Genomic DNA, 12869 nt, shown 5'->3' on the forward strand with positions numbered 1-12869 from the left:
ACACTCTTGCGGATATCTCAAACAGATACAGTTCTCACTCACATGCACGATTAAAGATGCTAGCAAGGCTAAGGCAAATAGGTATAAATGGGCAAATGTTTGCAGAGAGTAAATTCATTCAATTAACATTTTCAAGTGTGTATATATTTATATAGATATATACACACATATAGCAAGTATAGGAAGGTTACTACTGAAAATATTCAACAGTTAGAATAGTGTTTTGAGAAAACATACAAAATTGCCTTACAGGTTATCTGGCCTTGTTACCAACTTACTTCAAATGAAGCATAGTTTGGATTCTTTTATATTTATGTTTCAATACAACACTCAGCTACTCACGACGCTATAAATCAAGATTTCATGTTTTAGTGAATATTGATTGACAATCAATACATGTCATCAATACATACACGTTAGAGAAAACATCAGTGATAGGATTCACCCATTTTGAAAACTGAATGTCAAGACATAACAATACAAACATCAATGTGTGATTGTATTTCATGACACAATATTGGATTTGTTTGGATTTCACATTTTTTGTGTATCTAGATTCCAATTTTTTTGTTTGTTAAATAAATCAGTACGTCTATTTGGAACCATTTTGCCTTATTAGTTTAGCATACTAATTTAGCATACTGCTTTTGAACTTAAAAACGCCCCAACTAATACATCACATTTAACAACTTATGACATGAAGGTTTTACATACAATTCCACAAGAGCCAGTAACTCATCAGGCTGTGTCACAAACACCATATTTTACTATTTACGGTCTATGAACGTACACAGATACTTATATAAGCACACCCATATACACACTGAGCCCTCACAATTTACACAGACACCCACATGCCTGTATAGATATATGGCCACGTATGAAAAATTTAGCAGTCCAATAGCTCAAATATATGGGATTATTTTTCAAGAATAGCATTCTCTATTTTCATTAAGAAATATGCTTTCAGGCTTCATTGTTTTTAAATGGAGAACAAAAAACCAAAAACAACAAGCAAGCCCAATCATGTGTGGATTTGCAGTGGATGCAAGGAAATACCCCTGCTAGTTAACAATAGGGAGGACATAACATACACAAATAGTTTTAGAAGGCATTATTTGATTTTTTAATATTTAGATGAGCCCATATAAGAACACAGGGATGTGTACAGATGGGTGGACCTGAAACGTCTTAAACGCCTATGACTTGGCATAGAAACATTATTGTGGATATCCCCCCCACCCCGTCCCGGCCCCTACTTGACTGATGAAGCAAGACAAAGAAGAAATAAACCACGAGGCATTTAGAACCAGTCTTCACACTTGATACATTATTGGTTTGCATTTCTAAAATGCTGAAAGCAGGGAAATACTTATCCTATCTTTTTCTACGCTAAGGAAAAAAAAGGTGAGTGCAAATGAAGAGGTATCAAACTTTTAACTAGAGCACACTGTCTTCCTAGCACATTTAAGGTTTACCGTGAGGACAAAAATGCATGACTTTTGCTGGAGCTCTCTCCTGCTCAGTAGAACAATTTTAAAGTTCAGTGCCTAATTTTTGAAAAAAAAATTCTGTACGTAAGTAAATCTTAAGTGCCTATAAATCGTCAATTTGATTCCACCAATGAACTGAAAACTTCTGGTTTGTTGCTAAGAGGTTTTTTTTGTTTTTTGTTTTTTTAATTTCTGCTTTAGTATAATGGAATTACGCTCTGCATAGAAAGAGATCTTAAAGTCTATAAATGGTGTGTTTCCATCTCCGAGGGACTTCAGTTTCAAAAAGTAAATGATATATATTGCCTCTGAACAGTCCTTTAATAAAAGTCATATGTTCAAAAGATTGAGCGCTGTGGAACAGCATTTCCTTTGGAACTGCTTGAATGGAAAGCTGGCCATATCTATCGGCAATTAGCACAAGTACAGTTTCTTTCTGCCATGTCTAAACAAAGCCGTGGGCTTCATATCAGTTGGCAATATCTGCCGCTTATCCAGAACAAACAGCCCTTATTGGACCTTTCTAAGCAGTACTTGTCCCTAAGATTGACAGTACAGGGAAGTTAAAATTTTTGGAATTTATTTTTGTTCTGGACCATCTGACCCTGCCAGATTTAAGTTAACCGTTCCACTGCCTCCTTTGCATTTTTGACAGTTCAGTCAAATACATACTAATCTTTTATGGATGCAACTGTATTAAGTAATGCATTTTACAAAGACATAACTAGAACAGACACCAGCATAGGCAACTCCACAGATGTTTACTGTTTCAACTAAAACAAAGCAGCCTTTTGATCTCAGCAGGAGTCTCTGTTCATTTCTATTGGAAACAGTTTTAAAACCTGAAGTCTGGAACAGGTATTATTATGAACTGTTCTTTCAAGATGGAATGATTCAGTCTGCGGTTGGAATAACCTGCCAGGGAACTGTCTTTCTCTCCGACAGACAGGATAATGAGGCACTAATTATTATAAGGCTAAGTTTTCAGATGCTGTTAGATTGCCTGGACTCTTTTCTTTTTTTTTTTTTTTCTTTTGGTTGAAATGTTTTATTCACTTGGAAAGTGAGATGGTAACATATGTAACTATAAACCAGATGGTAAAATTTGATAGTTGAGCAATTTATCAAGGAGATAAATTGATACCATTTAAAACAGTATATGACAACTGAATTTCTCTCCATCTTGAATCAAACAGTTTGTTTTTAAATTCAGTTTTCAAGTAAAATTTGAAAAAAAAAAAAAAAACTCAAGGAAAGGCCTCCAAATGGCATCATACATTTTAAATTTATCACCTACTGAGATATGTCAAGCCCGTAGAATATCAAAACCATGCTTCACACTAAATTGTTAGTGTTTGAACTAGTAAAACTAAATGATCACTAGGGTATGGCTTACATACAATAGACCATACACATTAAATTAATTTTTAACATTCAGATTTTAAAATAATTATTTTATATTTAAGCAAAGTTGACTATGATTTTTAAAACAGAGGACCAGAAGAGCAGAATTAGTAGGTTAATGTTAAACAATGGGTTATAATCATAGACTTACTTGGTTTAACACAAAGGGAGTTTTGCATACGAAAATTTCCAAAACATCAGGACTTCTCTAAATGGAGATTTGGATATTGAAGGCCTGATTTATATAGCACCATTTAAGAGAATTTTGCTTTTAAATTGATTCTTCTTAGAAAAAATCCAGACACTATTTTTTTAAGCCTGTGTGTTTAAAAAAATTTTTTTTTCTAGTTTCAGCCATTTCACATTTGAAAAATTACATATTTGGTTTTAATTCATAGCAATGACACTGAACAAGTTCTTCATGTTGGTATATTGTTTAATCTATATTTATGCTGCTTCCAATAAAAAGGTAAGTTTAAGAAAATTTGCTTGGCAAAAAAAAGCAAGGAAAGTTCCTAACACCTAATGTTAGAGTCTTCGTGAGATATGTCCTTAACATGAGTGTTTCTCCTCAGATATATCAACCCACAAAATGTTAGGTAGCTTTGTCTACTGTCCAGGAAGAAAAAAAAAAATTGACTTGAGTATTTTTAATTATTTTGCCATAGAAGTTGCTTTAAAAAATCAGCAATCCAAATTTTCAAAAGAATATAGCTTTAAGGAAAAAAAAAATGTCTGTTGGTGCCATTTTAATTTGCCTGACCAAAAGTACAGGAAAAATTGTATCTATATGTCTACTTATGATTAAATGAAAACCCTATCTGCAGAAATTATGACCTTATATTCTATCATTAGCTTGTTCTTGTACTCAATATTGGGTCCATATATGAAATTCATCAAAAGCCAGGCCTTGCACAAAAAACCAAACCAAACCAAAACAAAACAAAACAAAAAACCTAAACAATTGAGCTCCCCCAATCAAATCAATGCAGGAAATACACATATAAAAAAAATCTCCAAGGATTAACATCATGACTATAAAATGTGTGTGTGTTTACTTTTATATGATTTGAGTTCATAATTTCAAGGTATGCAAAACTCTTTTGTGTATTTTGCTGTTAGACTTTTCTTAGAAAATGTGAAACACCTTCACCCAATCACAAACCATATACATTGCTCCATTGTCTCTTTTACACTGAGTCTCCTACTGAATCCAAATCATCCGAAGAGAGGGGGCGATACAGGTCCTGTAAGATGAAGGGCGGTATAGATTTGTTTACTTGGCTTTTTTGGGTGCCTTGGGGCTCTCTTAGGAGTGGAGCTATAATGAATGAGCATCCTTGGTTTCTAATGTCATCAGACCTTTTAGAATCTCCAAATTTGGGTCAGAGGAAAGGTAATGACTGAGAAACCATTTAAACAGATATAAATGGTGCTTATTTTGCCTTATTGGCTTGAACTGCTTCTGAGCTATTGCCTTCTGTGTCCTGCTGAGTTTTATAACCCCTGATGGCTGTCCAAGCCAACTCCACTACTACGTGTCTAGGCGATTCTTCCTTGAACATTTTCTTCCCATTGTAGGGGGAAGAGGAGTGTGCTTACCTCACAAAATAATCTGTCAGGAACCCCAGAAGGCATTCAGCAAATTCTGGTCACAGAGCAGTAACCCCAGTGTTCATTTGCCTTGCGCGTTAACATTAACCCAGTAAAAACTGTCTCTCCAAAATTTTTTATTTGGAAGACAGAAAAAATGCAAGCTTGACCTCACCTTCCCTTCTCAATGTTCTTCCGGTTCTCCAACCACTTACCAATCACCTCCTTTTTTTCTCCCTCCGCCCCTTTCTGCTAGGAGATCTCTCAATTGGTAGCCAGGCAACCAGCTCAGATCTGCAGACGGTCTAGAATCCTGGCTTCTTTTCTATTTTGTACCACCCACTCCTCACATCATCTGACTGATCAGATAATCTACACAAGTCAGCCATGTGGGAGTATAATGGGGAGCTTCATTCAACCTACACACCACACCACATTTCTTCCTGATGTATTAAGAAATAAGACCCCAGAAAATTCATGGATGGAAAAGATCCTCTGAGATCTGCTTCTGTGACCAGTTAAATGCTTCTAGACAGCAATTTAAATAACAGTGTTTTGGAAAAATAGGGAGGTTGTTTGGTACATTGCCACCAATGCTTTTATGAAGAGAAATATCTGGCCCGCAGACTCTTATTGTATATGACTACTCTAAAATCCCCAAAGCTGTAACATAAAAATATGATTTTGAAAGAAGGGAAAAAAAAGCTGATTAAGTCATCATAATTAACATAGATAAAATAGTTTCTTAATTGTGAAGAAAGTGATCAAATGTCTTGATAGTCCTTTAAAAATTAAGAAATACATTCTTATTTTTTAAAGCGAAGTAGGCAGTGTAAGAGTGTGTATTTGTGTGTGTGTGTGTGTGTGTTGGGAGGTGCACAGCCAACTCATTTTCCTGGCCATGTTGCTAGGCAACACAGAAGAAAAAATAGAACTAGCTACTGTTTTCCAATTTGCAATAAAAAGAGTTAATTTATTCTTTGAAGTCTCTTCTTTTAGCACTTGCCATCTTTCATTTATTTCAGTATTTCCTGCATAGGAGTATAGCCAACCATTTGAGAAGAACATTAACCAAATTTGAAACAGGATCAGTTTTTAGGGATATTCTAGGCCCATTTTAACTGGGCGGGGTTATTTGATGTAGTTGCCTCCACACCAAGATGAAAGCTTCTCTTGCTAAAGCAGCTGGGAATGTCTGCGCACTGACATGGTACATGGATGGAGGATGTTCATTTATGGCCTAAATTTAAAAGCCTGGAAACTGAACCACCTCTGAATTATCCAATGCTCTGCTTACAACATGTGCTCAATAAGTGTTTTCAGATGAGGATCAACCCTTTGTCTCCCTGAAACAAATGGGATTATTTTTCCCTCTCAAGTAGATGCTTGCACTGGTAGTTTAAATGCCACAGTGAAGAAGCTACAAGAGAACCACCCCTTATAATCATTTCCCAAGTGCTGGTGATGTTAATTATAGAAGCCACTGGCCACACAGCTGCTAGTCACTGGAGAGAAATGTCCTGCCTCATCTGGACAAAATCATAGTGACACCGAGAGTACCGAGGGCAGAAGAAGTAAACTCTAGCCTCGTTCTGCCAACACAGGGACAGTTGGGCAAAGCACTTTGTATCCCCACGATGGAGGTCTCCACAATTAGCAAGCAGGGAGAGAAGCTCAAATCCATGGCAAGGACTCTCGGTCACCATAATTTAGTTTCAGCAACTAAACATGAACTTGATCCCGAATCTGAGTTTAATTTGCTCAAAGGATGGAGAGGGATTAGTATGCCCGGTGTACTAAAGCAGACACTCCAAAAGAGAGACTATTCTTGGGAAGAGCACGACCTGTGCTGTATATGACTGCCCCTACAGAAGGGGGCCTTACGAGGTAACATGTACTAGAAAATACCCTCCTTCCCCTTCCTCCACTCAAGGGTAGACGCTTAGGGGCCTCCCTGAATTCTGCCAGTTCTTCTTTTAGTAGTTCGCTAATGATTCCTGTACTTGAAAACGCCAAACCAGACTGTGGCCAACAACAAACTCATAGGGAAAACACTCAGATGGAATGGAAGAATTGTGTTTTCTATCTGGAAAGAGCCTCTTTCTCATTTTGTTTTTCCAAATGAGACTTGGAGAGGATAACAGACTTATCGAAGGTAACAGCCATTTAGTGGAGGACCCGGTGCCAAAGCTCAGGCCTCGTCAGAGAATCTAAACCCTCGACACCTGAGGCCAGGAGGCTCCGTGGAGAAAGACAGCACAACCTGACACTTGGTGGGCCAGGTGCCAAAGGGACCGGGGTCCGACCGAGTCCCCCGCCCCTGCTTTTAGACAGCGGCACGTGGACGCAAGCTTGCGGGAGGCTTGAAGAGAAGAGCTTCCATCCTGGATGCAGTTTAAAGTTATGGAACTTAGAAGTTTCATTTTAAAGCACATAATAAAAGAAAGCAAACTAAGAATCCAGTCTCTGGGTTCAGAAGCCTCCGAGGAGCCCTTTCTTATTAAAATGTTCAGCGAGCACCACCAGAAAACCTCCCAAGAGCACGTGTTCCTCCCCACCTTGCTCGTGAAATCAGGACAGTAAAAGGCCTTCCGTTCCCTCCTCTGCACCTTCCTCTCCTTGGCACCTTCCCAGCCCTTTAATCCCGCAGTATTACTGGAGAAGACACACAGTGCAGGCTGTGAGGGGATAAGAACTGTAGTTCTTCCCCATCCCTAGGCGTGGAGAAACGAATACTCTTTCCAGTAACTTTTTGACTTTGGTCTCCAAGCTCAGTCAACTTCTCTAACATTACACAAAAAGCTAATAAAATAAATAAATAAATAAATAAATAAATAAGTGATGAAAGAGAAGGCGCTTGATGAGGGTTTCATTCACAAATACACATGTCATCTGTACCCATCCCCCTGAGCCACGGACCCTAAGCTGGTGGGACCACCATTCTGTGCCAGAAAGCAATTCCCCACCATGGCCCCCTTCTCCGAAATGACACTTCTTTTCCTTTTCCTTCTTCAGGAAGGCTGATGGTCAGCGATGAGGTCTAATGAAACTCATCACAACCAAGGAAGCTTGCAAACCAGTGCCAATAACGTCTTTGCCCATTCAGGACAAAAAAGAGGTGGCGTGTTTAAAAGTGAGGCAGCAACTGTTGGCTCTTCACAGAGTTAAGCTACGGACAAATTGAGAGAAAATAAAAACCCCGAGTTCTAGCTAAGAGAAACCATAGTCACCGTAAGTGACCCGCCACTGGTCACCGCCTGCCCTCACCTGGTTATTACTTAGAGACAAGCAGGGCTCGTGGGAGCTGGCCCCTGTGTCATTCTGCACGGAAGCTCAGGCAGGTCTTAAACAAGGAGCTTGCTTAGTTCCTTACCCTCTGCTTCCGCAGGCTTCCCGGGCTGGTGGGTGATGGGCTTGGCGACTTGCCCGAGCGTGGAGTAGACAGCTGACTACCAGGGGTTCCATTAACTAGAAGCGAAGAATCACAGAGAGAAAAAAACGGCTTGTTAAAAATTTTTCATGACACATCATCTTCTCCGAGAAACAAGCAATTATAGAGGGACATTTGCTAAAATTCCGGACACCTTTCTATCTGTCGTCCTGAAAAACAGCTTCCGGGAATAATCTTCTTCAGAAATTCATGGTTTTGTCAATCCTATGCTAATTATAGCATCAGGTTACACAAAAATGCTTAAACACGTACTCGGGACAACTTTCCCGATGAATTTATTAACTGCACTGGTAGACGTGGTTAAGGTCCTGAGACATTTTCAGTGGGATTCACCCTTAATTCTGTAGTTTAGCTTCCCAGCACCACCCAGTAGGAGTAAATATTAGAAAAGCTCACAAGTGATTTTCCTAGTGCCTTGTTGAAAAAAAAGACCCTTTCTTTTTACAGTTAAGAACTCACTTCTAGTAGCTCCCGTATCCACTTGTGCCCTATATACCCCTCTCGCCTAACTCTGAAGGACCTGCCTTCAACGGGACAAACTAATTGTCACAGACACTCAGGAACTCCTTGCAGTCTGTCTTCACTGCTCCTGAAAAGAAAAGCTGCTTTCTGATAGGTTTAAATCACTGGAATTCTCCCCGACTCTCCAGACTTTTTATACAACATGATCACTAAATGCCATCAAAGCCACAGAACTCAAGTAAGCAATTCTCTTTTCTGAGTCCTATCACCTCTAGGCACTGATCACACACTCCGGAAACATGGCTTTTTAAAGCTAAATGAGGTTGCCACTCTGCCACCCATACACAGGACAACATTTTCATATGTTTTATATCCACAATCAGCAAAGGAGAATTATTAGCCACGAGCCACACACACACTATTGAGGGTGCACAAGAAACCTTTTCCATGAAGGAGAGCAAGAATGCATTGAACTTACCTTCTATGAGTTCTAACATGGACACAGTCTTAGGGTTTAACCTGGCAAGAGCAAGAGGCGAGATCCCTTCTCAGCACTAAGCCGAGCGCCCGCGGAACGGGAAGGCAGTTGGATTAGTTAAGGATGGCTAAGGCTGCTCCCAGAGCAGGCTGAATGAGACGCAGGATTCATCAGCAGATGCCTTCTCTGCGTAAGGCTGACGTCTTCCAAGCAGCAGTGGGAGGTGCGGGTTCTGTCTTAGGCTACATCAAAGGTGTCAATTAAGCCTCATGCCACAGCGGAGCCACCAGCAGCCCCCACCCCCGACACCACGGATTCCCGGAAGCTGGAGCTCTCGGTCCTTGGCTCTGAATCAGAATGAAGTGCCTGGGGGGCAAGAGGCCCAGTGACTCATCCGAAAATCAAAATGACAATAACTTCTAAGACCTGGTGACTACCTGGGTGATAAGGACACCCACACACCATCAGTGGCCCGGTACAATGTTTACTGGGTTTTCACAGTTTGCACAAAAACTTAGTGCCCAAGAGAGTGGGAAGCTCTTTGTTTTGTCATCTCCTCTAAAGACCTTTTCAAAATGTCACATAACCCATGCTGCCCTCATGTGTCCTTTTCCCTTTGAAGTGTATTTAGCAACGCCTTCAAAACAACAACAAACAACAATGGGGGGGCAGGGAAGCACTGAGAAGGCTTTAATTTGCTTGCATTCTACCGCTCTGTCTCTGTTTAAAGAACAGGGTGCTCAGGCCTCCTCATACTGGACTTCCAGCCTTCGGCCTCCGCAGGGGCAGGCTGAGACACAGGCAAGGACTGAGGACCCTTGGGCCTGGGCAGAATTTACAACTAACAAGGCAAGAGATCCCTCTGAGTTGACAGAAAGGCAGGTTCTGTGAAAGTCAGATTTTCTTTGTCCATTTCTCCACTTTACATCTCTACATCACACCTAAAGGTAACCCAGACTGGGAGGAGGTGGCAGGGGGGTGGGGTGCGGGGAGCAAATGGGGAAGCAAGCAGAGTATTAACATTTTTTACTTTTGATTCACAAATTTTATAAAGCTAATGGGAAACAAAGAAAAAGAGAAAGTGGCTTTCAGGATGACAGCCTTAGTCTTTTCCAAAAGCAAAACAAAACTGCAACATGTTTGCATTTGGTTAAGTACCTGTTCTGTGTGCATCTCAATTTATCAAAGACTTATTTTCTATGCAGCAGTAAATGCACTTAATTAAGCAGGGCTTTTACGAGTGCACTTACAAGCATATGGGTATACATTAATTCATTTAACACAGTAACTATGAGGCGGGCACTATTCTTTTTAGAGAAGAGGAAACTGAGGCATAAAATGGTAAGCGACTTCACCAACAAATATGGGGACAGAGCCCCAAATATAACCAATACAACCCAGGATTGGCACTCCTCACCACCACATTTCCTAAGGCGCCAGCCTGCTAGTCTGCAGGGAAATCAGAAAACAGAGCTAGTAACCACAATAAAGTACTTTGAGGGGGGAGGTTTTGGGTGTTGCCTCTGAAATCCTAACAAACAATGGGGTCAAAGTCGCCCTACACCCTATAGAGAGGGTAAGGAAACCCAAGCTAAGTATCATTAGTAGGATTTTGCAGGTGAAAGAGGGTACAATGAGGGAAAAGTGTTCCAAGGCCAGGGACTGTTTTGTGGCTGGGCCTGGGGAAGGGAGGAGTGTGGCGCACTGAAAAGACCTAAAGAGGTTGGACTAGCTGGGATATGGGCAGGAGGGAAAGAAACTTACTAATGAAGGTGAAGGAGTTGGTAGGGGTCCCATAATGCAGGGCTTTAAAATTCATGTTTGATTCTTATCCAAAGGGCAATGACACCTTCTTGAATGATTTTAAGCAGGAGCTGGGAGATTAGATTTGTGTTTTTAAGAGCTCTCAAGAGCTCTTGCCTGTCAAGAATGGATTAGGGGAGAATAATAAATGGGCTGGGGGCTATCCCTAAGGAGACTGTCTAGGCAGGAGGGAGTATGGCACATTTAAGTGTCCCATGGTCGTAGGGACAGTGTGGCTGGGTCGAGGGTAGTGCCGTGGGGGTAGAGGGAAATGGAAACATTCAGGAGAGATTTTAGAGGTTCAAAAGTGTAGGACGTGGTAATCAATTGGTTGAACAGGACTGAGGCAAGAAGAGGGGGAGTAAATTTGGTAGGACACAGAGAATTTGGACATGTCGGACTGAAATAACATATGTGACACCAATCGTGCAGGGGAGGTTGGTAGAACTTGTCTTGTTTTCAATGCAGTAACTTGCCCAAAGATGAACATTTGGAAAGATCTCATTTATATCTTCTCAAAGAACTGCACACTTTCCCCATGAGTGGCCTGTCCTGACACGTCAGGTTGTGTCTAGAACTTTTGTCCCCCGTCTTCAGGGCTAAGGACCTCTGGGTTTTCTTCTCTCTCACTGGGACGCCTCTTTCTTCTAAAGCCCCTGGACTCAGGGATTCTCCTTCTGTTGCCCTCTTTCCAGAAAGAGAAAGCTCAAGTGCCAAACAAGCCATTTATGATCAGCCAGTCTCGGAACACAACCTGCTTCGAAGTCGGAACGGCCTGTATTCTTAGGGTCAGAGTTTCTATTCAGACTTTTCCTCCTGGCCACCTAAAAAGCATCTGCAACCTCTTAAAAACAGTTCTTGACATCCAGACACTCCCACACACCTTACTGTTGAATCACTGCCGGAATACATAATTTTATTTCATAAGTACAGCTGACACATGTATTGAATTCAGTTGTTTTTCATCCCGTACTATCCAAAGTGTCCGAATGCCAACAGAGACGGCTTTGCCACCTATTTAGTAGAACTTATTAAAATTCAAGAAACAAATGGCATTACTTTACAGAGTTAAGTATTCCTTTATTAAAGGATTCCGTATTTCAAAGGGGGAAAACGTCAACTCAGTGTGGTTGTTTTTAAGTGGCCAAGAAGGTCTAAGGATATGTCTGGGTTCATTTTCCTTTAGTCCTGGATCCCTCACTCTTCTCGTTACGTCCTGAATGAGAAGGGCTGAACTTTAGGCTGGGTTATTCACAGATCCCATGAGGATCAATCATGTAACTGGCCCCAAAGAGCTGTGTATGAAAAGCCCTAGTTTGTGCCCCTGCCTTTTGTCCAACTGGGCCATCAACCCAAGCCCACTGGGGACACAACAGCATGAATAGGTCACTGGATGTTACTCCTCCCAAAGGATCCAGGCATACCTTTCCCTTTATCATTTCAGAGAGATGATCCTACTCTATTTTACTCACTGAAGCCATAATTCGGGGCCCTATAATCAATCAGTCAGCACACACAGTGTGCACCACACACTTACTATGTGTCCGGCTCTGTTTATCGGCCCCTGATTCCCAAAACTTATTGAATAGGAAGTTACTTAAAAAAAATCTCTAGAATTCAGAAACACTTGGTTTATTTTTACCAATTCATTGTTCCTTTTAAATGACTAGACCCACATGTATATTAATTTAGTAATGCCTTTGTGAACTTAAAGGGTTTTCTCTCTTTACAGTTTCGGTCTTAAAAGTCTCAGACCACATGTGGAAGCTAAATATTTAAATGTCTCAAACTGGTTCTGAAATCCCAGCAATCTCCAAGCAAGATTACCTAATTACAAGGTCACTTTTTATTTTTATTTTTTTTTAAGATTTTATTTATTTTTTTGACAGAGATCACAGATAGGCAGAGAGGCAGGCAGAGAGAGAGGAAGGGAAGCAGACTCCCTGCTGAGCAGAGAGCCCGATGTGGAGCTCGATCCCAGGACCCTGGGATCATGACCTGAGCCGAAGGCAGAGGCTTTAACCCACAGAGCCACCCAGGTGCCCCTACAAGGTCACTTTTTAGACACAAACATCTACCTTGTCCTTCCCCTACCTCCTTTCTGCACGTAAGGTGGCTCGTGTATTTGTGCTGCTGCCCTTGCAGCACAGGGAGCCCAGCTGTGGATCTAGGGGGCAGGGATTCA

General features: G+C 41.0%; 1 protein-coding gene across 1 annotated transcript in view; it reads right to left on the bottom strand.

Moving 5' to 3' along the window:
* LOC111158544 (doublecortin like kinase 1) overlaps nt 1-12869 on the bottom strand; it is a 353224-nt gene that overhangs the window by 66995 nt on the left and 273360 nt on the right. The window contains exon 6 of the mRNA XM_022520639.1: nt 7864-7958. Within this exon, the coding sequence (XP_022376347.1) occupies nt 7864-7958 (95 nt within the window). The remainder of the gene's footprint in view (nt 1-7863; nt 7959-12869) is intronic.

Source organism: Enhydra lutris, unplaced genomic scaffold, assembly GCF_002288905.1.
Source record: "Enhydra lutris kenyoni isolate GAN:26980312 unplaced genomic scaffold, ASM228890v2 scaffoldscaffold60, whole genome shotgun sequence".
Taxonomy (NCBI): domain Eukaryota; kingdom Metazoa; phylum Chordata; class Mammalia; order Carnivora; family Mustelidae; genus Enhydra; species Enhydra lutris.